Source organism: Stegostoma tigrinum, chromosome 1 (genome assembly GCF_030684315.1).
Source record: "Stegostoma tigrinum isolate sSteTig4 chromosome 1, sSteTig4.hap1, whole genome shotgun sequence".
NCBI classification, from domain to species: Eukaryota; Metazoa; Chordata; class Chondrichthyes; order Orectolobiformes; family Stegostomatidae; genus Stegostoma; species Stegostoma tigrinum.
This window is the reverse complement of record NC_081354.1, coordinates 177713064-177738653: the sequence shown is the minus strand read 5'-3', so window position 1 is coordinate 177738653 and position 25590 is coordinate 177713064. Positions and strand designations below refer to the sequence as shown.

Genomic DNA, 25590 nt, shown 5'->3' with positions numbered 1-25590 from the left:
TCGCTCTTTAGATCCTTCCTGGCTAACTTGTAACTCTCAACTCCCTAACTTAACTGAGCCTTCACGCCTCATCTTTACATCAGCCTCCTTCTTTCTCTTGACAAGAGATTCAACTTCTTTAGTAAACCGCAGTTTCCTCGCTCGACCACTTCCTGCCTGCCTGACAGGTATATGTACTTATCAAGGACACGGTAGCTGTTCCTTGAATAAGCTCCACATTTCAGTTGTGCCCAACCCCTGCAGTTTCCTTCCCCATCCTGTGCATCCTAAATCTTGCCTAATTGCCTTTACCCCAGCTATAACTCTTGCCCTGCAGTAGACACCTCTCTCTTTGCATGGTTAAAGTAAACGTAACCGAATTATGGTCACTATCACCAAAGGGCTCACCTACCTCCAAATCTAACACCTGGCCTGGTTCATTAACCACTACCAAATCCAATGTGGCCTCGCCTCTTGTTGGTCTAACTACATACTGTGTCAGGAAACCCTCCTGCACACATTGGACAAAAACTGACCCATCCAAAGTATTCAAACTATAGCGTTTCCAGTCAATATTTGGAAAGCTAAAGCCCCCCATAACAACTACCCTGTTACTTCCGCTCCTATCCAGAATTACCTTTGCAATCCTTTCCGCAACATCTCTGGAACTTTTCAGAGGCGTATAGAAAACTCCCAACAGGGTGACGCTCTCCTGTTTCTAACCTTAGCCCATACTGCCTTAGTAGACAAGCCCTCATCATATGTCCTTTCTGCCATCGTAATACTGTCCCTGACTAACAGTGCCACACCTCCCCCTTGTTTACAACCTTCCCTGATCTTACTGGAACATCTAAACCGCAGAACCTGGTACAACAATTCGTGGCCCTGCTCTCTCCATGTCTCCGAAATGACCACAACATCCAAGTCCCTGGTACCAACCCATGCTGCACGTTCGCCCACCTTTATTCCAGATGCTCCTGGCGTTGAAGTAGACACACTTCAAACCACCTTCCTGCCTGCAGGTATGCTCGTGAGACCTTGAAACCTTATTCATGAGCTCACCTCTCTCAACCTCCTGTACACTGGAGCGACAATTCAGGTTCCCATCCCCCTGCTGAATTAATTTAAACCCTCCCCAAGAACATTAGAAATTCCCCCCCCCGCCCCCCCCCCCCCCCAGATATTGGTGACCATCCTGTTTGTAGAGGTCGCACGTAACGCAGAATGAGGCACAATTATGCAGGTGTTTGAATCCCTCCTTCCTGCACCATCCCTGTGGCCACGTGTTCAACTGTTCTCTCTCCCTATTCCTGGCCTCGCTGGCACGGTAACAAACCAAAGATGAGAACTGTTCGTTCTAGCTCCAAGCTTTCATCCTTGCTCCTCGAATTTCTGCCCTTCATCCCCATCCCTTTTCCTACCTATGTCATTGGTGTGTGTGTGAAGCACACCTTGGAGCTGCTCCCCCTCCCACTGAAGGATCCCGAAAACACAATGCGAGACATCACGGACCCTGGCACCTGGGAGGCAAGACACCAAACACGGGGGTGTCTTGTTCGCGTGGAATTTCCTATCTGTGCCGCCCTAACAATGGAGTCCCCAATGACGAATGCTCACCCGCACCTTCTCTTCTGAGCAACAGGGACAGACTCTGTGCCAGAAACCTGTACTCCATGGATTACCCCTGGTAAGTCGTCCCCCTCAACAGTATCCAAAACGGTCTACTCGTTGTTGAGGAGAATGGCCACAGGACATCCCTGCTCTGTCTGCCTGTTAATTTCCATCCCCTGACTGTAACCCATCTACCTTTTTCCTGTACCTGAGGTGTGACTACCACCCTATAACTCCTCTCAATTACCCCCCACAGCCTCCTGAATGTTCCGAAGTTCATCCAAATTTAGCTCCAGCTCCAGTTTCCTAATGTGGTTTCCGAGAAGCTGGAGTTGGGTGCACTTCCCGCAGATGAAGTCAGTGGGGACACTAGTGGTGACCCTTACCTCCCACGTTCTACAGGAGGAGCTTGCAACTGCCCTAATATCCATTCCCACTGTTCTGAATTCCCAAACAGACTGTTGGGGAGGGGAAAGAACTAGTAACCTTAGCAAATTGGTGCTCAGAACCTTTTTTCGGTTAGAGCAGGAGGATGGGTGGGAGAGGCTACCTAAGTGTTTTGGGTAAAGCACCCGCCCAAATATGTTACCTCACTTACTCAGCCATCCTGTTCACAGTATGTGCTGGAACTGAAACATATTGTGGTGCTGCTCTTCCTTCGTCATGATCAAGGTCCTAATCAGAGATTCTCCTTGAATAAGATGTGACCTGTTAGAATCCAGTTCCAAGCAGGCACAGATGACAGCATAAAAATGCTCCAAATTTGGCAGTAACTTAGTGTTAAAAAAGGAAGGCAAGCACGACACAATATTTTTGCCCCTTTTTGTGAAAACTGATGAAAGCATTTTAACAGTAGTTAGTACGTATTTTATGGCCCAAGGGAGAGCTAAAACATTTTGAAATGATTCCAAACTTGATCCTCAAATTTTTTAAAATGAACGTTAATACTGAGTGAAAGGGCAAACACACTTTCCAAATAAATATCCACTTTTTTTAATGCATTGGATTCTTTTGCCGCTGTGGTGGAATTTGTCATGAACCAAAATGTGAGCAGAATTTTCAGAGCACGTTTTTGTCTGTGGATTGGCATTAAGTCGCCGGTGAGACAGAAGCCCTGAATAGAAAGTATAGAAAGAAGAATAGATTGTATCGGCGCCGCCTCTTGCTCCCCAGAGGAGCTCGAACAGTTCATCCACTTCACCAACACCTTCCACCCCAACCTTCAGTTCACCTGGGCCATCTCCAGCACATCCCTCACCTTCCTGGACCCCTCGGTCTCCATCTCAGGCAACCAGCTTGTAACTGATGTCCATTTAAAGCCCACCGACTCCCACAGCTACCTAGAATACACCTCCTCCCACCCACCCTCCTGCAAAAATTCCATTCCGTATTCCCAATTCCTCCGCCTCCGCGGCATCTGCTCCCACGATGAGGCATTCCACTCCCGCACATCCCAGATGTCCAAGTTCTTCAAGGACCGCAACTTTCCCCCCACAGTGGTTGAGAACGCCCTTGACCGCCTGTCCCGCATTTCCCGCAACACATCCCTCACACCCCGCCCCCGCCACAACCGCCCTAAGAGGATCCCCTCGTTCTCACACACCACCCCACCAACCTCCGGATACAACACATCATCCTCCGACACTTCCGCCATATACAATCCGACCCCACCACCCAAGACATTTTTCCATCCCCACCCTTGTCTGCTTTCCGGAGAGACCACTCTCTCCGTGACTCCCTTGTTCGCTCCACACTCCCCTCCAACCCCACCACACCTGGCACCTTCCCCTGCAACCGCAGGAACTGCTACACTTGCCCCCACACCTCCTCCCTCACCCCTATCCCAGGCCCCAAGATGACTTTCCATATTAAGCAGAGGTTCATCTGCCAATGTGGTATACTGCATCCACTGTACCCGGTGTGGCTTCCCATACATTGGGGAAACCAAGCGGAGGCTTGGGGACCGCTTTGCAGAACACCTCCGCTCGGTTTGCAATAAACAACTGCACCTCCCAGTCGCAAACCATTTCCACTCCCCCTCCCATTCTTTAGATGACATGTCCATCATGGGCCTCCTGCAGTGCCAGAATGATGCCACCCGAAGGTTGCAGGAACAGCAACTCACATTCCGCTCGCGAACCCTGCAGCCCAATGGTATCAATGTGGACTTCACCAGCTTCAAAATTTCCCCTTCCCCCACTGCATCCCAATACCAGCCCAGCTCTTCCCCTCCACCCACTGCATCCCAAAACCAGTCCAACCTGTCTCTGCCTCCCTAACCTGTTCTTCCTCTCACCCATCCCTTTCTCCCACCCCAAGCCGCACCTCCATCTCCAACCTACTAACCTCATCCCACCTCCTTGACGTGTCCGTCTTCCCTGGACTGACCTATCCCCTCCCTACCTCCCCACCTATACTCTCCTCTCCACCTATCTTCTTTTCTCTCCATCTTCGGTCCGCCTCCCCCCCTCTCCCTATTTATTCCAGTTCCCTCTCCCCATCCCCCTCTCTGATGAAGGGTCTAGGCCCGAAACGTCAGCTTTTGTCCTCCTGGGATGCTGCTGGGCCTGCTGTGTTCATTCCGCCTCACATTTTATTATCTTGGGTTCTCCAGCATCTGCAGTTCCCATTATCCCTGAATAGAAAGACTTGTTTTTAGCTTTATATTTACAAAGCATCAAGGAAGTGGGGACAAGTCTCAAAACTGTGTAAATTGTAAAATCATTGTGTTGATGCAGCTTTGTGGATGTATGCACACCACTGTGTGCCTTCTGTTCTTTTTCTATTGGTTTAAGAGGCTGTAAAAACCAATGGAAATCTTTATTTCTATATTGAAGGATTTTACTAAGTTCATTTCTTTAGAATTCAGTGAATTGAATGCTCTAGTGCATTACTGTAAAGTATAGCTTTGTTTCCTAATTTGATACAAACCATTATGATTATTACAGAAATGCTGAGAATGCACAGCTCGTTATTCAGCATCTGGAACAGGGAATGTGACACCCAGACTTTCTCTTTGAGACTAAAACATAAGGACCAGTTTCAAATTTCAGAAATCTGTATTAATAAAACAAATAGTTACTGAAACTGTCTGGCAAACCAGTCAAAAATGGGAGAAAAGAATGTTGATTTGGAATCACAGGCCTGCGATAGCTCTTTGAATGAGCTACTGCAAGTACGTTGTGCCTCCTACTGCGCAGTAACGCTTCTGTGATGCTGTGAAGTTTTGTCCCAGAAAAAAATATCCTGAGCAATTCACGTTGGCTGTTGTCACGTTTTAAAAAAACTGATTATTTTCTTCAAGCCTGCATTCTTATAGGTCGTTGAGTGCTAGAGGGCTAATAGTCAATCAGAAACAGTTTCTGCTCACTTAAGCAGAAAGATGTATTTAATTAATGCCCTGACTTTGCGGTGACTTGGAATACTCAATTTACGTGCTTCAGAAGGTGTAAAGATAGGCAGCAGAGGGCAGCATTGACACGTAAATATAGTGTGTGTGTTTTAATGCAGGAGGTGCTGTCTTTACATTAGCTGTTCGTATAAAGCCTTCTGATTGTCTCTTGGTTCACGTCCCTTTCTCTTACTAAGCCCAAACACTACTATCTGATCACACATGGTATGTAAAGAGAAAACTTAAATTTAGACTGCCTTTCAGATCTTAAGGAAATAAAGTATTTTTGAAGTGCTGCCACTGTTGTAATGCAAAGTTGATAGATATCATACAAGTGTTTTCACCAGTTTTTTGAATTTATATAGCACCCTTAATGCTATCTAGTAGCACTTCATAGGGATGGAGAGGGGAGAAAAGAGCTCCAAACCAATTAGCAAGATCTTGGGTAGGATGAGTAAAACTACTGCCAGAAAGTTAATGGTTCTAAATGGACGGAAGTTGCAGGTTGATTGCCTGAACTGGGCAGTGAAGGCCAAGTTGCCAGTGTTGAAATGAAGGATAGGGAGTTGGCCAAGAAATTAACTGTGAAAGAATGATTTTATAAAAAGTGATAATGGGAACTGCAGATGCTGGAGAATCCAAGATACTAAAGTGTGAAGCTGGATGAACACAGCAGGCCAAGCAGCATCTCAGGAGCACAAAAGCTGATGTTTCGGGCATAGACCCTTCATCAGAGAGCCCTCTGATGAAGGGTCTAGGCCCGAAACGTCAGCTTTTGTGCTCCGGAGATGCTGCTTGGCCTGCTGTGTTCATCCAGCTTCACACTTTATTATCTTGGATTTTACAAAGACTGCTGTTTTAGAGGAGTCTATAGAGCGATGGGAATTGTCCCAAAGTCACGGAGCAATGTAAATGTAAATTTCACGTTTTGGTGCATTAAAAATCAGTTTGTCAGGATACAAATGAAATTAATTATTCATGGGATTGAGGAATTGCTATGTTTTAAGTTTATGGTCTGCTCTAAGCTGATGTCCTGAAATAAGTAGAAATGGGCCATTTTTGAGCAATTTGGAGTTTGATTGTTGGCATTTATTAGAATAGTGTTTATGTATCTATTTAAATTAGAAATTTCACTTGCCCCAAATATCTTCATTACGTATCTCACGTAGGAGGCTTTCAGTACTGCATATCCTCACTTTTTGTACTGTTCGTTTGTTTACGAAAAAGGTTGAATTTTGTATACATTTATCATTATCCTTGCGAGATTAAATTTACTGTAAATTGTTTTTGACATGCATTAAAGGGATAAAATTAAGTAATTTTACTCATCCTTGTAGCTTTATTCTGTCCACATTGAACACAAGTTGTATTAATTCATATATTTGGACTACTGAAGTGATGCTGCTAGTGCAATTACAGGTTTATTAAAATTTTAAATTTAGATTTTCTTTTGATTTTAATTAAAGCAAATTAACTAAGTATAATTTTTCATTTGTTAATGTTTCGGGTACGGTGACCCTCAGAACCCAGGAGGAAGGGTCACCGGACCCGAAATGATAACTCTGTTTTCTCCTCCACAGATGCTGCCAGACCCGCTGAGCTTTTCCAGCAATTTGGTTGTTTTTTCCTGATTTACAGCATCTGCAGTTCTTTTGGTTTTTATAATTTTTCATTTGTTGTTGGGATGTAGGTATTGCTTGCCCATGGCGACATTTATTGGTATTTTTCATTTCATTTCCCTTCAGCCCCTATGAATGGTGATAGATTTAGTTAGTCTGCAGATGATGGTCTTCAGCCCTTCAGGCAGTGGCCATGGTGGGCAGCTATTGGGAGTACAAGTTTAAGGGGATCAGTGAGTGAAAAGTTGTTTTATCTTGGGTGGGGTCGGGTTTCTTGAGTGTTGTACTTATCCATATATATGACAAGTTATTTAAAAATTCATTCGTGCATTGTGGGTGTTGCTGGCTGGCAAGTGTTTATTGCCCATCCCTTGCACTTGAGAGATGGTTTTGAGCTGCCTTTTTGAACTACCACAGTCCACCGACTGTGGGTTGATCCACGATGCTAAGAGGGAGGGAATTCCACAAGTTTGACCCAGCAACTGGGAAGCAACGGCAATATGTTTGCAAGACAGGATAGTGAGTGGCTTGGAGGGGTACTTGCAGGTGAGCATATTTCCACATATCTGCTGCCCCTGTCTTTCTAAATGCAAGTGGTCATGGGTTTGGATGGTGCTGGCTGAGGATCTTTGGTGAATTTCTGTAGTGCAGTTTATAGAAGTACCCACTGCTGCTCCTGGGTGTAGGTTGTGGTGGGAGTGGATGCTTGTGGTTATAGTGCCAGTCAAATGGGCCGTTTTGTCCTGGATCATGCCAACTTCTTGAGTGTTGGGGGTGTACGCATCAGGCAGCTGGGGAGTATTTTATCATAGTCCTGACTTGTGCCTTTTCTTTTTGACTATTGGGTGACCTTTGATACCATCCCAATAAGATGATCATCCCCATCTTATTTCTGAGTTCCACTGGACAATTCCTTAGAAATATTTCCTCTCTGTACAGCAATAATGTCTTCCTTCATCAAAACCACAACTCCCCCTCGTCTCTTGCCTCCCTTTCTCTCCTCGGAACATTGAGCTGCCAGTCCTGTCTCTCCCTCGGGCATGTTTTTAGAACAACTTTGATGTCCCAGTCTCATGTTCCCTGAGTTCATCTGTCTTACATGCCATAGCGCCCCCCCCCCCCCCCCCCCCCCAACCCTCCAAAGGCCCCAAGAAAGCCTTCCACATTAAACAGATGTTCAACTGCACATCCGCTAATGTGGCTTATTGTGTCTGCTGTTCCCGGTGTGGCCTCCTGTACACTGGGGAAACCAAGCGGAGGCTTGGAGACAGCTTTGTGTAGGACCTACGCTCTGTTCATGACAAACGACGACATCTCCAGTAGCGAACCACTTCAACTCCCCCTCCCACTGCTTGGTTGACATGTCCATCCTTGGCCGCCTCCAGTGCCGCAACGATGCCACCCAAAGGTTGGAGGAGCATATTCTGCCTGGGAACCCTGCAGCCCAACGGCCTCGATGTGGACTTCACACTATTAAACTTCTCCCCACTCGTGAACTCACCCTAAGACCAGCCCCTTTTGTCCCCGCCTCCTTGACCTGTGTCTTTTCTCCCACCTGCCTCCTACTCTAACCTCACTGACCAACCCCAACTTCCTCCCGACTAGCCGCATCCCTGCCTCCTTGACCAGTCCACCTTCCCTCCACCTACTCACCCCTCCCTCCCTCGCTGACCAACCCCATCCCAACTTCCTACGTACACTCACCTGTACTGGCTTCATCCCCCACCTTGACCTGTCTGCCTTCTCTCCATCTACCTGCTCCTCTATCCAGATTCTATCATTAACTCCTCCTCAATCTGCTCATTCCAGAGTCCCCTTGCCCTCTCCCTTTTCTGAAGAGCAGTCCCGTTCTGAAACGTCAGCCTTCCTGCTCCTCTGCTCCCTGGTCTGCTGTGTCCATCCAGCTCCACATCTTGTTATCTATGCCTTATCTGTAAAATCTCCGGCATTGAAATAAATGCAGTTTAATTAATCAGGTACCTCATTCTGTGACTTGCTGTTGCCTACTCTTTCTACTTAACTTGCTCTTCTTAAAATTCAGAACCTGCTCATCTTTCTTATGACCGTCCAGGGTTGCACCCACCCCCTCCAAACACGACAAAAAACTGTTTCAAGGCTCCTGTATAGCACTATTAAATTTGGCCGCCATTATTTTGCTCTCCTTGCAGTGAAGTGAAACCTGTTCCTTTTGCACAGGTCTTTCCTGCTCCAGAAGAGATCCCAGTGATCCAAAAATTTGAAACCGTGCCCAACACACCATCTCTTTGGCCACTGATTGATTTGTCCGCGATGAAATGTTAACTTGCTCCTGACATCTCACCACTGGAATGTAGCCTATTAGTTCATGTTTGGACCAAGGCTGTAATCAAGTATGAAACCAAATGGATTATTGTTTCGCTTTTGGGAAAAAAAGAAATTTCAATAACATCATGCTTGCCTTGTTTTCTTGAAGCTTTGGTGCAGCGTTGTCTTTTGTTTTTAAAATGTGTTCATGGTTTCTGGATGTCACTGGTTTGGCCACCATTTATTGCCCATACAATGTAGCCCAGGAGAGTGGCGGTAAGTTAACTGAAGTATAGGAACAGTGTTCCAGGGCTTTGACCTGCGGACAGTGGCTGTTTCCAGTTAGGATGGTGTGTGACTTGGAGGGGCACTTGAGTAGTGGTGTTCCCATAGGTGCTGTTGACAGAGCCTTTGTCAGTTACCACTATAATTTTGGATGGTACACACTGCACTTTGTGGTCAAGGAAGTAAATATTGAAGGTGGTACCTTCAAGCTGGATACTTTGCCCTTGATCTCAAGTTTAAGACCAGAAGACAGGAGCAGAAATTAGGCCATTCAGCCCATCAAGTCTGCTCCATCATTCAGTCATCGCTGATAAGTTCCTCAGCCCCTATTCTCCTGCTTTCTCCCCATAACCTTGACCCCCTTGATAATCAAGAACCTTTCTATCTCAGTCTTAAATGTTCTCAATGACCTGGCCTCCACAGCCTTCTGTGGCAGTCAGTTCCATAGATTTCCCACTCTCAACTGAAGAGGTTTCTCCTAATCTCTGTTCTGTAAGGCCTTCCCTTTACTCTAAGGCTGTGCCCTCAGGTCCTTGTCTCTTTTACCAATGGAAACATATGCGTAACATCCACTCTGTCCAGGCCATTCAGTACTCTGTAGGTTTCAATGAGATCCCCCCTCATCCTTCTAAACTCCAATGGGTATAGTCCCAGAGTTATCAAATGTTGCTCATATGTTAAGCTTCCATTCCTGGGACCATTCTTGTGAACCTCTTCTGACCCCACTCCAGGGCCAGTACATCTTTCCTGAGATATGGGCCCAAAACTGCAAACAGTATTGCACATGTTCTCTGACTAGAGCTTTATAAAGCCTTCGTAGTACATCCTTGCTTTTATATTCAAGTCCTCTCAATATCAGTCAGTTTATTCTAAGTTGCAGTGGAATTCATCCAGAAAACGGGTACATATTCCGTCACACTCCTGACTTGGGCCTTGTTGATGGAAAGGTGCTGGGAAGTCTATGAAACCCTGGTCAGACCACACTTGGAATGTTGTGTTTAGTTATGGTCGCCTCATTATAGGAAGGATGTGGAAGCTTTAGAGAGGGTGCAGAGGAGATTTACCAGGACGCTGCCTGGACTGGAGGCCGGTCTTGCGAGAAAAGGTTGAGGGAGCTGGGCCTTTTTTTCATTGGAGCGAAGAAGGATTTGAGGGGTAGAAGATGGGCATCGATAGAGTGGATAGCCAGAGACTCTTTCCCAGGGCGGAAATGACTATTACAAGGGGAGTAATTTTAAGGTGATTGGAGGAAGGTATGGGGAGATGTCAGAGGTAGGTTCTTTGCACAGAATGGTGGGCATGTAGAATGCACTGCCGGCAGTGGCAGTGGATGTGGAGTCAGATGCTTTCGAGACTTTTAAGCAACTCTTGGATTGGCACAGTAAAATGTAGCAAGATAGGCCGAAGAGCCTGTACTGTGCTGTACTGTTCTGTCTTCTATGAATCAAGGAGTGACTGAACCACTGCAGAGTTTCTAACCTGTGACTTACTCTTGTAGCCACAGTAGTTTTATGTCTAGCCTAGTCGTTTCTACTAAGTTGTGACCGACACGTTTCTGTTAATGGTGGAATCATTGATGGGAATACTAATTGAACTGTTGATGGACAATGATCAGATTCTCACTTATGGGAGATAGATTCCAGGGAATGACTGTGCTACAAATGTTACTTGTCAGCCCAAGATTGGGGATTATGGAAGTCTTGCTGCATTTGTAACCAGACTATTTAAGTAGTCTGAGGGATGCATCACCACGTTTGCAAATTCTGCTTGGTGTTTGCTTCAAGCTACAAATAAACAATTGTGCTTAGCGCTGTCTATCTCTGCCTTTGCTCTTTTTACTCTCTAATATTGAGGAGCAGCCATATTTCATGTTCTCCCATAGGAATGTACCTGATAGTTTCATTAATCTGTTAGAGATTAATTTTCCTGCACAGCCAGCGGATGTGAGGAAAGTTGTCTCCAGGTGGCAGTGGAGCAGTTCTGAACTGCAATACAACAGCAGTTAGAAAATTTCTAGTTTTGTTCACTTTTTGGGATTGTAGAGCATTTGGACAGGATTATCTATGGGAGATTTCATGGGTTATTTATACACTGTTATGTGGTTTTTCTGCTGGTCCATGCATTTTCTTTTTAACCTGTCAAGTTTCAAATTAATAAATTTCAGTATGGAAGAGGAGAAACAGGACCCGAACCAAGACTCCTTAATCTAAGTCAAAGTAGGGTATGGCTCTACGCTTGTTATATAAAAACCAGTAACCAAACAGTCAGATGCTCAAATTTCACAACGGTCAGTAAATTCTCTGGTTTGCATGTGACTTTGTGCCTGCGTAATATGATAACCTTTTGGGCAAGAATGACAATAGGTAATAAACAAGTAAATTGGAAGTTGCTGAAATCTCTGTCTTGTATGAAAAAACCAATGCAGATCTTATTGTGCAAAACACAGTAAGAATATGCTTTACGTCTCTAAAGTTAATGGACCATTCTCAAAGTGCAGGAGAAACTCAACATGCCTGACAGCCTCTGAGGTGAAACGGTGTTAAAGTTTCGAGGTCCATAACTACTGATGAAAATTATGACTGCGCTTAGTGTAACTTAATGCATATGATATATAATTTCTTTTAATTCATAACCCAGCTTTGTTTTGATTACTTGGCTTTTGTGTGCCCACAGCTTGTGACGAGTGGTCTGTACTGCCACCACCTGATCTTTGTCACGATGTCAATCGGTTTGGTCACTCAGCTGTATTCACCAATGGGTAAGGAGCAGGGGTTTCATTGGTCACATTAATAGCAAACCCTGCTATGACTTTAACAATGTAAATCTGAAGATATTTAAATATGTCTGCTTGTTTGCAACGTAAGCTTTATGTTTGAGTCAGGCCACGGAACAATAATTCACTGTCAGTTTTTCCTTCAAGAGCATCATGCATCTATTTTGCATCAGGTCATTTTGGACACTCTGGTTTTTCTATCCACATGAGAAAGTAAACTCACTTTATAGGTTCCCCAGTCTTTGAGTCTATTCCTTTTCAGTAGAGTTGTGATTGTCTTAATAGCATCACTCCTTAATTGGAGCCTTAGTGTCATTTGTAGGTAGGTGAATGAGCTCTTCCCCTCTTCACGTCAGATCTATTCGAGGCTGAGTCAAGCAGATATTTGATTACAAGCGAGTCAAAGATAATTGGAGCAGGCAGGCAGGCGGAATTTGCATCAAGGTGGCCAAGGTAATCAAAGACCCATTGCACCCTGGGAATGACTTCTCCTGTCAGGCAGAAGGCACAGAAACCTGAACACACGCACAAGCAGATTCAGGAATAGCTTTTTTTTCTGGCTGTTATCTGACTCCTGAATGGGCTAATGCCTCAAATAATGCAACCTGTGTGCCTCCGAGTCTTTCTGATGTGTACGTCTTTTGCTTGCTGTGATCTTTGTGTACCACTTGTAAACAAAGCCTTTCACTATATTTCGGTACACGTGACAACAAAATCAATCAATTAATCCAATCCAGTCAGCCTTGACTGAATGCGTCACATGGCCTCATCTTACTCTGGTTATGATCTTGACTTAGTACACTTTGGTATTGTTGTAATAGTTTATTGTACCACTGGTAACTTGTAAACATCAGCACCCACTGACAATTTAAGCTTTGTTCAAATTAATGTCATTCCTTTAACTTTTGACCTGCAGCCATCTTGTTGATCACCCAGGGGAGTTATGTTCCCATGTAGACAGATAAATTGCGGTTGCCCTGGCAAGTCATTATCCCTGCACCCTCTACACCTGTTTCTTATTGAGTAAAAATCACATCTGTGGCTATAATTGTTGCAGACCCTTCCTGCATTTGATTATACCTTTTTTTCAGCATCTTGGGAAAAAATCCTACACCATCTGTTCATCAGTCGGCCATTAATGAGGCCATTAACTGATGAAGTGTTGCCAAGGGACAAGGTTTCATCGTATCACTGGTGTGGTGACTAAATGTCAATCTAATTCTATGCTTTCGGGATTCACATTTTCAAGAAGTGTAGTTGTATGTCCATACATATTGGCACTCTCAGCTTGTTAGTTTGTAAATACTACTTAGAGTTCTGCAGTTTGACCGTGGCAGCTCACTGGTTGAGACAAGCTTGTCAAATATTGAATCGGTACATATCATTGTGGTCTGATTATCTGTGCTGTGCATATTCATATAAACTAGTATATTGAAATAGTCACTTGATGGTGACTGTATGTTTAATTTCAAAGCTAGATGGCTAGGAATTTGCAATAAATTTGAACATCATCTGGCGACCCTTAGCAGGGTGGGTGACACCTGTGGAAGGGAAAGGTGAAGTTAGATTTCCATAAAATAAGAAATCATTAAGTGATGGGGAAACCATTTTTGAACGGGTGGGTGCTCTGGATGGAGTAAGCCAGGGATGACAACTTCTCATATAACTACACTTCTTTAAAATTTGAAACCCGAAAATGTAGCATTAGATTGACATTTAAACACCACACCAGTGATACGGTTAAACCTTCCCCCTTAAACCTTTGTTTCAAGGTTTCAGGAAAGATTGTTGATCAGGATTCTGGACAAGTACAAGGTTGATTTATGTTTTTCTTCATTTACAGCACAATGTACATTTTTGGTGGGTTCAACAGCCTTCTGCTAAGTGATGTTCTGATGTTCACACCAAGCAGTTGTGAATCTTTTATTGATGAAGCGGCATGCGTTGGGGCAGCCCCAGGAGTCCGGTGTGTATGGAATACCGACATGTTGCAATGTGTACCCTGGGAAATAGCATCTGCAGGGGAGGCACGTCAGATTCTTGATAAGTGCCCCAGCAAGACATGTATGTTTTTAAGATTAATATTTACTGTTTTGGCATTCTAAGTTAGTTTTAAATTTGCGTTTCTGAATATTTAACGGTATTTCTTGTGCTTTTCTGCATTGATTTGAAAACACTTGTTTGACTTGCTGTTGATTTCCAATTGCAAAACCAAACTCTTGATGCTTCCAGAAACCATGGTTAACACTTTGCAAAATGATGACTAGAATAGGCACCTAAGCTGGCTAGGATATTTCTTTTCCTTTTTTTTTGTATGCCTCAGTCAGTGAAGTGATTTATTTAGACCCTACCGACAAGTTGGATTTGTGAAGGCATGAAATTATAAATGGTTTTCTCTGGGCCCTTTGTTTTGAGGATAGTTGGGTTTGAGATAGCCGTAGTTCAGTTATTTGTGTGTTTTAAATAACTGTATTGCCTTGGAATTTGTTTCACTCTTTTAGTGAGTTGGGTGAGATTCCTTGTTTTCTTTTTCTGCAGTGCACCATAGGTTTCCCTACGTCTTTCTCTCGCAAGCTATTGCTCACTCTCTCCAGCCCCAACCCCATTACCTTGGTAATATGCATCAAAACAGTTCGGGAGAGCAATAGTTAAGTTATGAGCCCTGGCCTGAGAGTTCTTACTGCACTTAGCATACAGGTCTTCATTCACATTAGTAGGGGCATGTTTGAGATATGCTGCCATGGTTGGCAAATGGCTTTAGTTCTTCCCTGTGCTTAATTCTCTGAAGTCTTTGTTTCCTGTTTGAGTCAGTTGATATTCACTGTTATGGGCTAGCTGTAACTGTTGTTGTGAAGAGTGAATATTTGCACAATATTGAGCGAAATGGCTTGGTCATGTCCATGGTGATCTCCAGCACTGATGGACCAACAACAAAATGATATGTATGCTGTGACCCATTACTGTGGCAGCAACAACAAAATTCCTCATTATAACAGAATAGGGGAAATGGGGCTTGCTTCATTTCTGAGTCGGTGTTTTCTTCATGACAGGATTGATTTGCACAGTTTATGTAATGCATTTACTGCGATATGTCATTTAAGAATATGTATTAAATGGGTTGCACTACAAAAACCAATTTATATGGAAATCTTTTGATGTTTGCAGTACTATTTTGGATCAAGTTCAGTTTGGAAATTCCCTGGAGTTGTAGCAGCAAAACAATCACCAGGCCCTGCTGGTGGTAGAACTAGAGTATATGTTTATTTAGGATGACATTATCTCCATTAGATGGTTGCAGAGTGTAGGAAAAAGTATCAGTGCTGGAGTATGTAATATTTGTATTTCTGATTAAAAATGTTTTCATTCCATACCACTAACCTACAGATGCAGATAATGAAAAATGTGATCAGTATACTGATTGCTACAGCTGTACAGTGAATACAAATGGCTGTCAGTGGTGTCATGATAAGTGTCTGTCGAAGAACAGTAACTGCACAGAAGCCACTGTGAGTATGCCGACTATTAATTGCTTTATTAATTGCATTAATTGCATTTCATGCATCGTTCGAGAAGGACAGTCTTATAGTATAAAGTAGTTTTGCTTTGAAAATGACAATGCACAGCCACACCAACTCTAGCTTGGAACATAACAGGCATACATTGCGACACTGCTCATTTTGGTGTAAAGAAATGCCTTTACTTAGCAATTCAGAATTCCTTTAGTGTCTGTAGTCCCTTCACATTTTTCATGACCAGTTTGACACAGCACAATTCAGGTAATTATGAAGGGGATATTCTTGGTTTGGTCAGAGAGTCGATGTTTCAAGGGAAAGGTAAATCAGCATGGAAGAAGAAACCCTTAAATTCAAATACAAAAGCAGAAAAGCTCAGCAGGTCTGGCAGCATTTGTGAAGAAAACAATCAGTTAATGTTTCGAATCCGGTGACTTCCTCGGGACTTAAATTCAGATAATGGCTTGAGATTCTTAATGTTCACATTACAACTAAAATACTCCTCTTGTTATCAAAAAAACAGCTGGATGTTGCAAAGGATTTCAGCCCTGACAATATTCTGGTAGTAACAAAAGCAATAGGGGATCGGTTAACTAAGTTAGCTGGAAGGCTTGTTTGAGGTTGAGAAATGCCATCAGTGTGCGTTCAATTCCTGCACTGGTTGAGTCACCATGAACGAGTGTCCTTCCCACCATCTCCCGCTTGCCTGAGGTCTGGTGACCCTCAGGTTAAACTACCACCAGTTATCTGTCTATAATGAGAGACTCTCCGGTCCAGTGTGACTATGGCGGCATTATCTTTATCTAGTTAATTGTACTGAAGATGTCCTCCAGATCTGGCCATGGCATTAGTCAAGCACTGCCAGTACAGCTGCACGGCTGACATCTATCCAATAATACGAAAACTGCCCGATTATGCCATATATGTATAAACTCTGATTTGCACTCCATTAGTCTGTTCTCAATCATTCAGCAAAGTAACACAAGGGCTCATAAACTGTGCATCAAGGAGCACTTGGTAGCCGCCATCTCACTGCTGTTAATATTGGGTTTTGCCATGGTTCCTTGGCTCCAAACCTTATGAAAGCCTTGGAGTTTAACCATGAACAAAAGAGCCATCTCCAGAGGTGACAATAGAGCGTGATAACACGGTGTGAAGCTGGATGAACGCAGCAGGCCGAGCAGCAAAGTTGACGTTTCGAGTTGAGACCCTTCTTCACAAATTTGACCCAAAACTTCAACTTTGATGCTGCTTGGCCTGCTGTGTTCATCCAGCTTCATACTGTGTTACCGCAGATTCTCCAGCATTGGCAGTTCCTGCTATTTCTGACAATCGAGCTATTTGCCCTTCGTGACAAGGCCACATTTGACTGAGGTGTGATATTAAGGAGCTGAAGCAAAACTGGAGCCGTTGAGAATCGGGGAAAATCTCTCTACCGGTTGGGGTCATATCTGACATAAAGGAAGATTTTTGTGATATATGGAAGCCAGTCATCTCTGCAAGAGTTTCTCAGGGTAGGGTCCATGGCTCAGCTGCTTCATCTATGACTTCCCCTCACCACAAGGTCAGATGTTGAGATGCCAATTGACCGCACAGCGTTCTGCCTTCTGCAGTGTCTCAGATACTGAAGCGGTCCCAATAAGACCCAGACAATGTTCCGGTTTAGGCTGAGATGTGATAAGTAACAGTCATGTCACACAAGTTCCATGCATTGACTATCTCTAATAGGATGAATCTAACCATCATACCTTAACATTTAGTAGCATTACTATTGCTGAGTCTCCCATGCTCATCATGGAAGTTAGCATTGCCCAAAGACTGAATTGAACTAGTCATATAAATAGCGTGACTGCAAGAGAAGATCAGAGGCTAGAATTGCTGCAGCAAATAATTCACCTCCTGACTCCCCAGAACCAGCCACCATCTAAGAGATGTAAGATGTCCTAGTGATATTTTTGCTCGACTATCAATCCAGAATCTCAGCTAATGTTTTAGGGACTTGGGTTCAAATCCTGCGATGGTGGAATTTGAACTCATCAACAAAAAAAAATTTAAATCCCATCTGGCTCACCTGTCTGACATCATTACCTCTGATCTGGCCTACGTGTGACTCCAGACCCCAGCAATGTGGTTGCTTCTCAGTTGCCCTCTGAAATGGCCTAGCAAGCCATTCAGTTGTACCAATTGCAACAAAGTTTCAAACAAATGAAACTGGATGGATTCCATTGCATTGACCCAGGCACCAGAAAACACAATGGCAGAAATTGCCCTGTCTACCCCGCAAAGTCGACTTTCTTAACATCTGGAGGCTGGTTCCAAAATTTAAGTATATTGGATGGTAAAAGAAAACAGCAGTTAGAACTTTGCTATAATTTGACAATTAAAGAATGACATCCCTCAAAATGCAACATTCCAATGACACCACTTGAATATCTGCATAAATTATGCACCAATGCCTTGGAGTAGGGCTTCAAGACTTGAGAAACTGAGCTAGGAAATCTGTTGGTGGAGCATACACTTGATTGGTAACTTCTAACTCTCTATAAAAGCAGGAATAGGCATGAAAAATGCGTAGTCATTCATTTGTGTGTATTGTAAATATTTTTTAAAGATGAGATTCTACGCACTTTGTTTTTTAAAACCTGAAAACTTGATCTGTTTGTTCAGACAGTAAAATCATTAATGCTACAATCATTTGACTTTATCAAAAAAAATTCTCTCAGTAAGTGGACACCAATTAGATTTGAAGTAATAAGGGAGCAAGAGTGAGTGTAACATGGCTTGTTTCCATTATACTGAAGAGATTGCAGTCAAGGGTGGCTTAAAGAAATAAAGTACAAAATAAGCAACTGATTAAATCTTAATTCATTTGGTACACTGTTGCTATTGCATTAGCAATATTGGAGTCAGTCTTTTCGTTGACAAGCTTGTTGTATGGTATACAATTCACCCTGCTTAGTGACATATGACCAGAAGTAGACCATTTGGCCCATTGAGCCTGCTCTGCCATTCAGTGAGATCATGGATGATCTGCTAATCCTCACCTCCACTTTCCTGTTTTATCCCTGTAACTCTTAATTCCCTTATAATTACAAATGTATCTGTCTCAGCCTTTAACATCTAGCTTCAATGGTCATGTATTCCACAGATTCACCACATTGTGAGAGAAGAATTTCAATCTGAGATTATACTCTTTGGCTTTAGACTCTCCCATTAAAGGACGCAATCTCTCAGCATGAAAATTGTTAGACCACCGAGGAATCTTGAATGTTTCATTAAGATCTCTGATTCTTCACAACACTTCCAAATCTACTCTGCCTTCACATTGAGAAAATTCCTCTGTACCTGGAATCCATGCACTGAACCTTCTTGAGACTGCATTCACTGCTGCCTTTTGCTCAGTTTACGGAACAGCTGAATTGCAATACAGTGTGGCGCTCACAGTGAGTTCCATTTCACATACCAGCTGAGGTGGCAGCAAAGGTCCTGCCTTCTCAACCATGTCCCTTGTATGAGACATTGTGACCCTCCAGTTAAATTCACTAACAGCCATCTTTCTCTGAGAGAGCAGTTCTGAGACTGCAGTGACTTTACCTTTTAAGGCCATAAGAATGTAAGAATTTTAATAGGAGTGGGCTGTTTGGTGCCTTGAGCCTGTTCCACCATTCAGTAGGATGGTGACTGATCGGACATACTTCAAGTTTGCTTTTCTGCCCTTTTCTCATCACGCTTCAATTTCTCTATGATAACAACTGATCTATCTGAGACATAAGTATGCGCAGGCACTCTGTACTGCAATTCTATGGGGCAACCAAGGCCAAAGACACTAAACACTTAGAGAAGAGATGAGTAATTTCAGTCTTAAGTTGGCGCCCCTTTATTCTGAGACTGTGCCCTTTGGTCCTCGGCTTTCCCATGAGCATTTACCCTGTCAATCCCTTCAGAGTCCTATATGCTTCAATGTGATCATCTGTCATTCTTTCCCGTCTTCCTTTTTGAAAAGGGGGAGAACTGTTCACAGTATTCTAGGTATGGTCTGACTGATGCCGTGTATAAAATCAAAACACAAACTTTGCAATAGAAACAATATGTGCTAGAGAAACTCCATTTGTGGAGAGACAAACTGAGGTCGCGTTTTTAGTTCAGTGTAACTCTTCAGGAAGTGACTTGTATAATTTTAACAAGACCTCCTTATTTTGCAGTGCATTTCCTTTGAAATAAAGGTCAACATCTTGTTTGTTTTCCCTGTGGGTGACATGGTGGCACAGTGGTTAGCATTGTTGCTTCATAGTGCCAGGGACCCAGGTTCAATTAACCGTGTGGACTTTGCACATTCTCCCTTTGCCTCTGCATGGGTTTTGTCTGGGTGGTCCAGTTTCTGTCCCGTAGTCCAGAGATGTGCAGGTGAGGTGGATTGACCGTGCTAAATTACCTCGTGACCAACGACGTGCAGTGTCTATGTCGGGATTCTATCATTTCATTATTTGCTGAATTTGGATGCCAGCTTTTTGAGATGTGTGTACAAGGACCCGTAAATGCATTTGTACGACAGTTTTCTGCAATCTTTTTCCGACTTAATGTTCAGCTCCTCTATTCTTCCTGCCAAAGTGTGTAACCTATTTTCCCAAGTTAGAGCCCATTGCTAAGATTTTGTACACTTGCATATGGTAGTTTGCATTAATGTAATACTTGTAATGCATTTTTAAAATGTCCTGATGAATATCAGCATTTTTGAACAAAATGGGGATAGTAGGATTGATGTCCAGAAGCTTGATGAGGGTTGCGTTTGAAGGGGTGTCTTAAAGGACAGAATTCAGACTTGAAAGTTACAATGGAGTAATTTCAGACCTCGACCAATCAATGCTGATCGTCATGGACAGAGCATGAAAATCAGGACTGTGTAAAAGTCTAGAATTAGACGAAAAGGAGCTAATGGAGAGAGAAAGGCTGTGCCCATGATGGAATTTGAACCTGAGAATGATATACTAACATAGAGGTTGTTGCTGGACTAGAAGCAGAGATGTGCTAGGTGGAACAGACTTAGTGTGTGAATGGTATCATCAAGTTTGATAAGGGGGAGGTGATTAGGATGAGTTTATGGACACGGAATTGTGAATTGCTGCCCAGGAGCATGTTGAAGTTGTCAAATCCTGAGACTTTTAATTGGTGGAGGTGCATGTCATTATGTCAGTGTTCTGATTTTGAGGCTTGGTTTGTATTATGTTTAAAGCATTGCCATGGATGTGGAATATACCAAATATTTCTAATTTTTTTATAGGTATTAATCTGGGATTATGAAGCTTGCCCAAAAGATAAACCAGAGTATGTTTGTAATAAACTGACTAGTTGTAAAAGCTGTGCCATGGACCAGAACTGTCAGTGGGAAGCCAGGAACCAGGAGTGCATCCCATTACCTGGTATGTTTGTTTTTGTTCGTTCATTCGTTTGTTACGCTTGAAATACTTGCTAATGTTCTAACTTGTTCAGTCAAGCTGATAACTTTGTTCAACTCCGAAACCTTGCTGTGGCAACTATTGTCCCCTAGGAATGTAAATTAGTTGTTGAATTGAACAAGTAGTTCAAGTAGACAATTTTGTGGGGAGGATAACAAGTGGGAGGCCAAGGCCTAGTGTATTGCCGCTGGACTATTAATGCAGAGATGATGTCCTGGGGGACCTGGATTCAAATCCTGCCATGGCAGATGGTGGAATTTGAATTCGATAAGTATCTGGAATTAAGAATCAAATGATGACCATGAACCTATTATCGCTTGTCGGAAAAACCCGTCTGGTTCACCTAATATCCTTTTAAGGAAGGAAACTGCCTTCCATACCTGGTCTGGCCTGCATGTGACTCCATACCCACAGCAATGTGGTTGACTCTGAACTGCCTGATGGGCAATAAATGCTACCCAGCCAGCAACGCCCTCATCCCATGAATGAATAAAAAAAAATGCTTAGTAGCTGTCCATTCTCAGTATTCCACTCGTTGGCCCTTCTTACCACTTAATTCTTTGAAATGAGCAGCTCAATCATTCAAACTCCTTCCTCTTGCTTAACTGCCTTCTGTCATGCTGCATGTCATGTAATTTGTGTGGAATGTTTTTCATAATTCATGAAAGTTGCATCATTGATCCACTTCATTTGTTCTCAGGCCTAGTCCCAGTTTAATTTATAGACTGAAATTATCCTGTATTGCAAGATTTTGGGAAAATTAAAAGAACATATCCATATTCAGGAACAAAAACAAAGTTGGTGGAAAAGCTCAGCAGGTCTGGCAGCATCTGTGAAGATAAAAACAGTGTTAACTGCTTCAGGTCTGGTGACCCTCAAACCAGTTCTGAGGGACCTGAAACATTAACTCTGATTTTTCTTTCTTCACAGACGCTGCCAGACCTGCTGAGCTTTTCCAGCTGCAGATGCTGGAGAATCTGAGAAAACAAGTTGTAGAGCTGAATGAACACAGACCAAGCAGCATCAGAGGAGCAGGAACGCTGACATTTTGGGTCTAGACCTTTCTTCTGAAACTTTGTTTTTGTTTCTGATTTACAGCATCTATCGTTATTTCTGTTTTTATTTGGTATTCATATTCTGGTCTCCCTCCGAAAGGAGAGATGCTAAACTTGCAAGTAGTTGTGTGAACCCTTGGAGCGATGTTGCCAGGGTTGGAGGGTTTAAGCTATAGCGAGAGGCTGAATGGGTTGGGGCATTTTTTTCCTTGCTGTCTTAGAAGTTGAGGGATGACCTTAAGGTTTAAAAAAAATCATGAGGACACTGGATAGGCTGAATAGCCAATGTCCCTTTGCCAGAGTAAGGGAGTCCAGAAATTGAGGTTCACACGTGAGAGAAAAGATGACAAGGAACCTGAGGGGCACCTTTTCATGCCGAGAGTGGTGCGTGTATGAAACGAGCTGCCAGAGGAAGTGGTGGAGGCGAGTACAATTCCAACATTAAGGCATCTGGTTGGGTACACGAATGAGAGGAGCTCAGAGCGAGATGGGCCAAATGCTGGCAGATGGGATTAGATCAATTTAGGATATCTGGTTGACATGAACAAGTTGGACCGAAGGGCCTGTTTCCATGCTGTGCAGCTCTCTGACGTCATACTCTGCTTAACTTCCTTCGATAGCCCTCTCTTAGAATCCTTCTTTCTTAACTGGAATGAAAGTGTCTGCCACTGCTTGCTAACTGTTATTCCTGCTAATGTTTATTTTGGCTAACTCTATCCTCATGTCATTGTAATTCTCTTCACTCGCATTAAACACAGTTATTTCTGACCTGAGTTTCTTACTCCAAAGTGAATATTGAATTATCATGTTGTGATCGATTCTTCCTGGGCAATTTTATTTGGATATCATCTGTTAAACCTGCCTCATTATCCATAACCAGATCCAAGATGGCCTGCTTCCTAGTTGTCCCCATGACATTATTACTTAAGGACATATTGCTCCCAACCTGTTTAGCCTATGCACATAAGATAATACCTGTAATCCAATGTGGCTTCTCTGAACGGCCTTTTTGAAATATCATCTTTGCTTCAATAAGGAGATCAGAACTACTTTCAGTACTCCAGATGTGATCTCACTAGCAAAGAGAAATTGTGTTGGAGAAATTGTTGTAGTTCAAGGCTGATAAATCTCTAGAGCCTGATAATCTACATCCCAGATGATCTTTTCGAATTCATTTGTGGGATGTTTGTGTCGCTGGCTGGCTAACATTTATTGACCATCCCTAGTTGCCCTTGAGAACGTGGTAGTGAGCTGCCTTTTTGATCTGCTGTCCACCTGCAGTGGATTGACCCGTAATCCCGTTAGGGAGGGAATTGCAGGATTTGGAGCCAGTGACATTGAAGTAACGGTGATGTATTTCCAAGTCAGGATGTTGAGTGGCTTGGAAGGGAACTTGAGGGTGGTGGTGTTCCCATGTATTTGTTGCCCTTGCCCTTCTCGGTGGAAGTGGTGGTGGGGCTGGAGGGTCCTTTTGTGGATGTTTGAATTTCCGCTGTGCGTCTTGTAGATCCGACACATTGCTGCTGCTGAGTGTCTGGTGGAGGAAATGCGTGCTTGTGGATGTAGTGCCAATCAAACGAGCTGCTTTGTCCTGGATGGTGTCAAACGTCTTGAGTGTTGTTGGGGTCAATGATTCCTGGAAAGTGGGGAGTATTCCATCACATTCCTGTCTTGCACCTTGTAGATGGTGGGTAGGCTTTGAGGAGTCAGGAGATGAGTCACTCGCTGCAGTATTCCCAGCTCTGACCTGCTGTTGGAGCCTCTGTGTTAATGTGGTGAGTCCAGCTGAGTTCTTGATTAATGATAATCCCTGGCTGTCACTCTCACCGCACCTCTGGAATTCAGCTCTTTTGTCTGTGTTTGAACCAAGGCTGTAATGAGATTAGGAGCTAAGTAGCCCTGCGGAACCCAAACTGGATGTCGCTGAGCAAGTGCTTTTTCATTGTGTTGATACCGTCCATCACTTGACTGACGATTGAGAATAGACTGATGGGGCAATAATTGGCCGAGTTGGATTTGTCCTGTTTTTTATGTACAGGATGTTGGACAATTTTCCACATTGCTGGGAAGGTACCAGTGTTGTAACTACTGGAACAGCTTGCCTAGGGGATCAGCAAGTTCTGGGATATAAGTCTTCAGTATGATTGCCGGAATGTTGTCAGGGCACATGGCGTTTGCAGTATCCAGTGTCTCCAACCATTTCTTAATATCTTGCGGAGTGAATCGAATTGGCTGAATGCTGGGAACCACTGGAGCAGGCCAAGATGTGTCATCCATTCCTCGCTTGTTGCAGAATATTTCTGCGCAAGTTTCAGCCTTGTCTTCTGCACTGAGGTGCTGGGCTCCTCCATCATTCAGGATGGGGATATTTGTGGAACCACCTCCTTCAGTGAGTTGTTTATTTATCCACCACCATTCACAACTGGATGTGGTTGGACTATGGAGTTTAGATCTGATTCATTGGTTGTGGGATCGCTTAGCTGTGTCTGTCTCCTTGCTGCGTATGCTGTTTGCAATGTCAATAATCCCGTTTGGTCCCTTCATCAGGTTGACACCGCGTCTGTGTATTCCCTCCCATGCACTCCATTGAACCAGGTTAATTCCCTGGCCTGTTGGTAATGGTTGAGTGGGAGCTATGCTGGGCCATGTGGTTACAAATTGTACTGGAGTACAGTCCTGTTGCTTTTGATGGCCCGTAGTACCTCATGGTTGCCCAGTCTTGAGTTGCTAGATCTGTGGGAAGTCTGTCCTATTTAGCACAGTGGTAGTGCCACACAACATGATAGAAGTTATTCTCAATGTGAAATCTGGAGTACATCTCCACAAGGACTGTGTGATGGTCGCTTACACTGATACTGATGTGGACAGATGCAACTGCAGCTGGGAGATTGTTAAGGATAAAGTCAGGTATGTTTTTCCCTCTTGGTTCCCTCACCACCTGCCGCACACCCAGTCTAGCAGCTATGTCCTTCAGTACCTGACCAGTTTGATTAGTAGTGCTGCTGCTGAGCCATTCTTGGTGGTGGACATTGAACTCCTTCACGCAGAGTACATTTTGTGCCCTTGCCATCTTCAGTGTCATTGTCCACATGGTGGAGTATTGATACATCAGCTGAGGGAGGACAGTATGTGGTAATCAGCAGGAGGCTTCCTTGCCCGTGTTTAACCTGAAGCTGTGAGACTTTATGGCGTCCAGCATCACATTTGAGAACTCTTGAGAGCAACCCCATCCTGACTGTATGCCACTGTGCTGCCACCTCTGCTGGATCTCTCCTGCTCGTGGTACAGGACATATCCAGGGAGGGGGGTGGTAGTGACTAGGATATGGTAATACTCATGGAATTATACTGTAAAGATAATGTAAGGATGTTGCTTGTCTAGCCTGTGAGACTGTTTCCACTTTTGAAACCAGCCCGAGATGCTAATAAAGAGAACTTTGCAGGGTAGACAGGGTAATTTCTGCCGTTGATTTTTTTCTGGTGCCGAGGTCAATACAGTGTGATCCATGTGATTTCATTTCTTTGAGACCTTCTAGTGAATGGTACAACGGGATGGCTTGCTGGGCCAATTCAGAGGGCAGTTGAGAATCAACCACATTACTGTAGGTCTGGAGTCACATGTAGGTCAGA

General features: G+C 43.7%; 1 protein-coding gene across 3 annotated transcripts in view; it reads left to right on the top strand.

The window, feature by feature from the left end:
* The window catches only part of atrn (attractin), a 361852-nt gene that overhangs the window by 100174 nt on the left and 236088 nt on the right, over window positions 1-25590 (top strand). For all 3 annotated transcript variants that reach the window (XM_059650378.1, XM_059650382.1, XM_059650379.1), the window contains exons 11-14: window positions 11842-11926; window positions 13785-14005; window positions 15326-15447; window positions 20732-20870. In XM_059650378.1, coding sequence (XP_059506361.1) covers window positions 11842-11926; window positions 13785-14005; window positions 15326-15447; window positions 20732-20870 — 567 coding nt within the window. The remainder of the gene's footprint in view (window positions 1-11841; window positions 11927-13784; window positions 14006-15325; window positions 15448-20731; window positions 20871-25590) is intronic.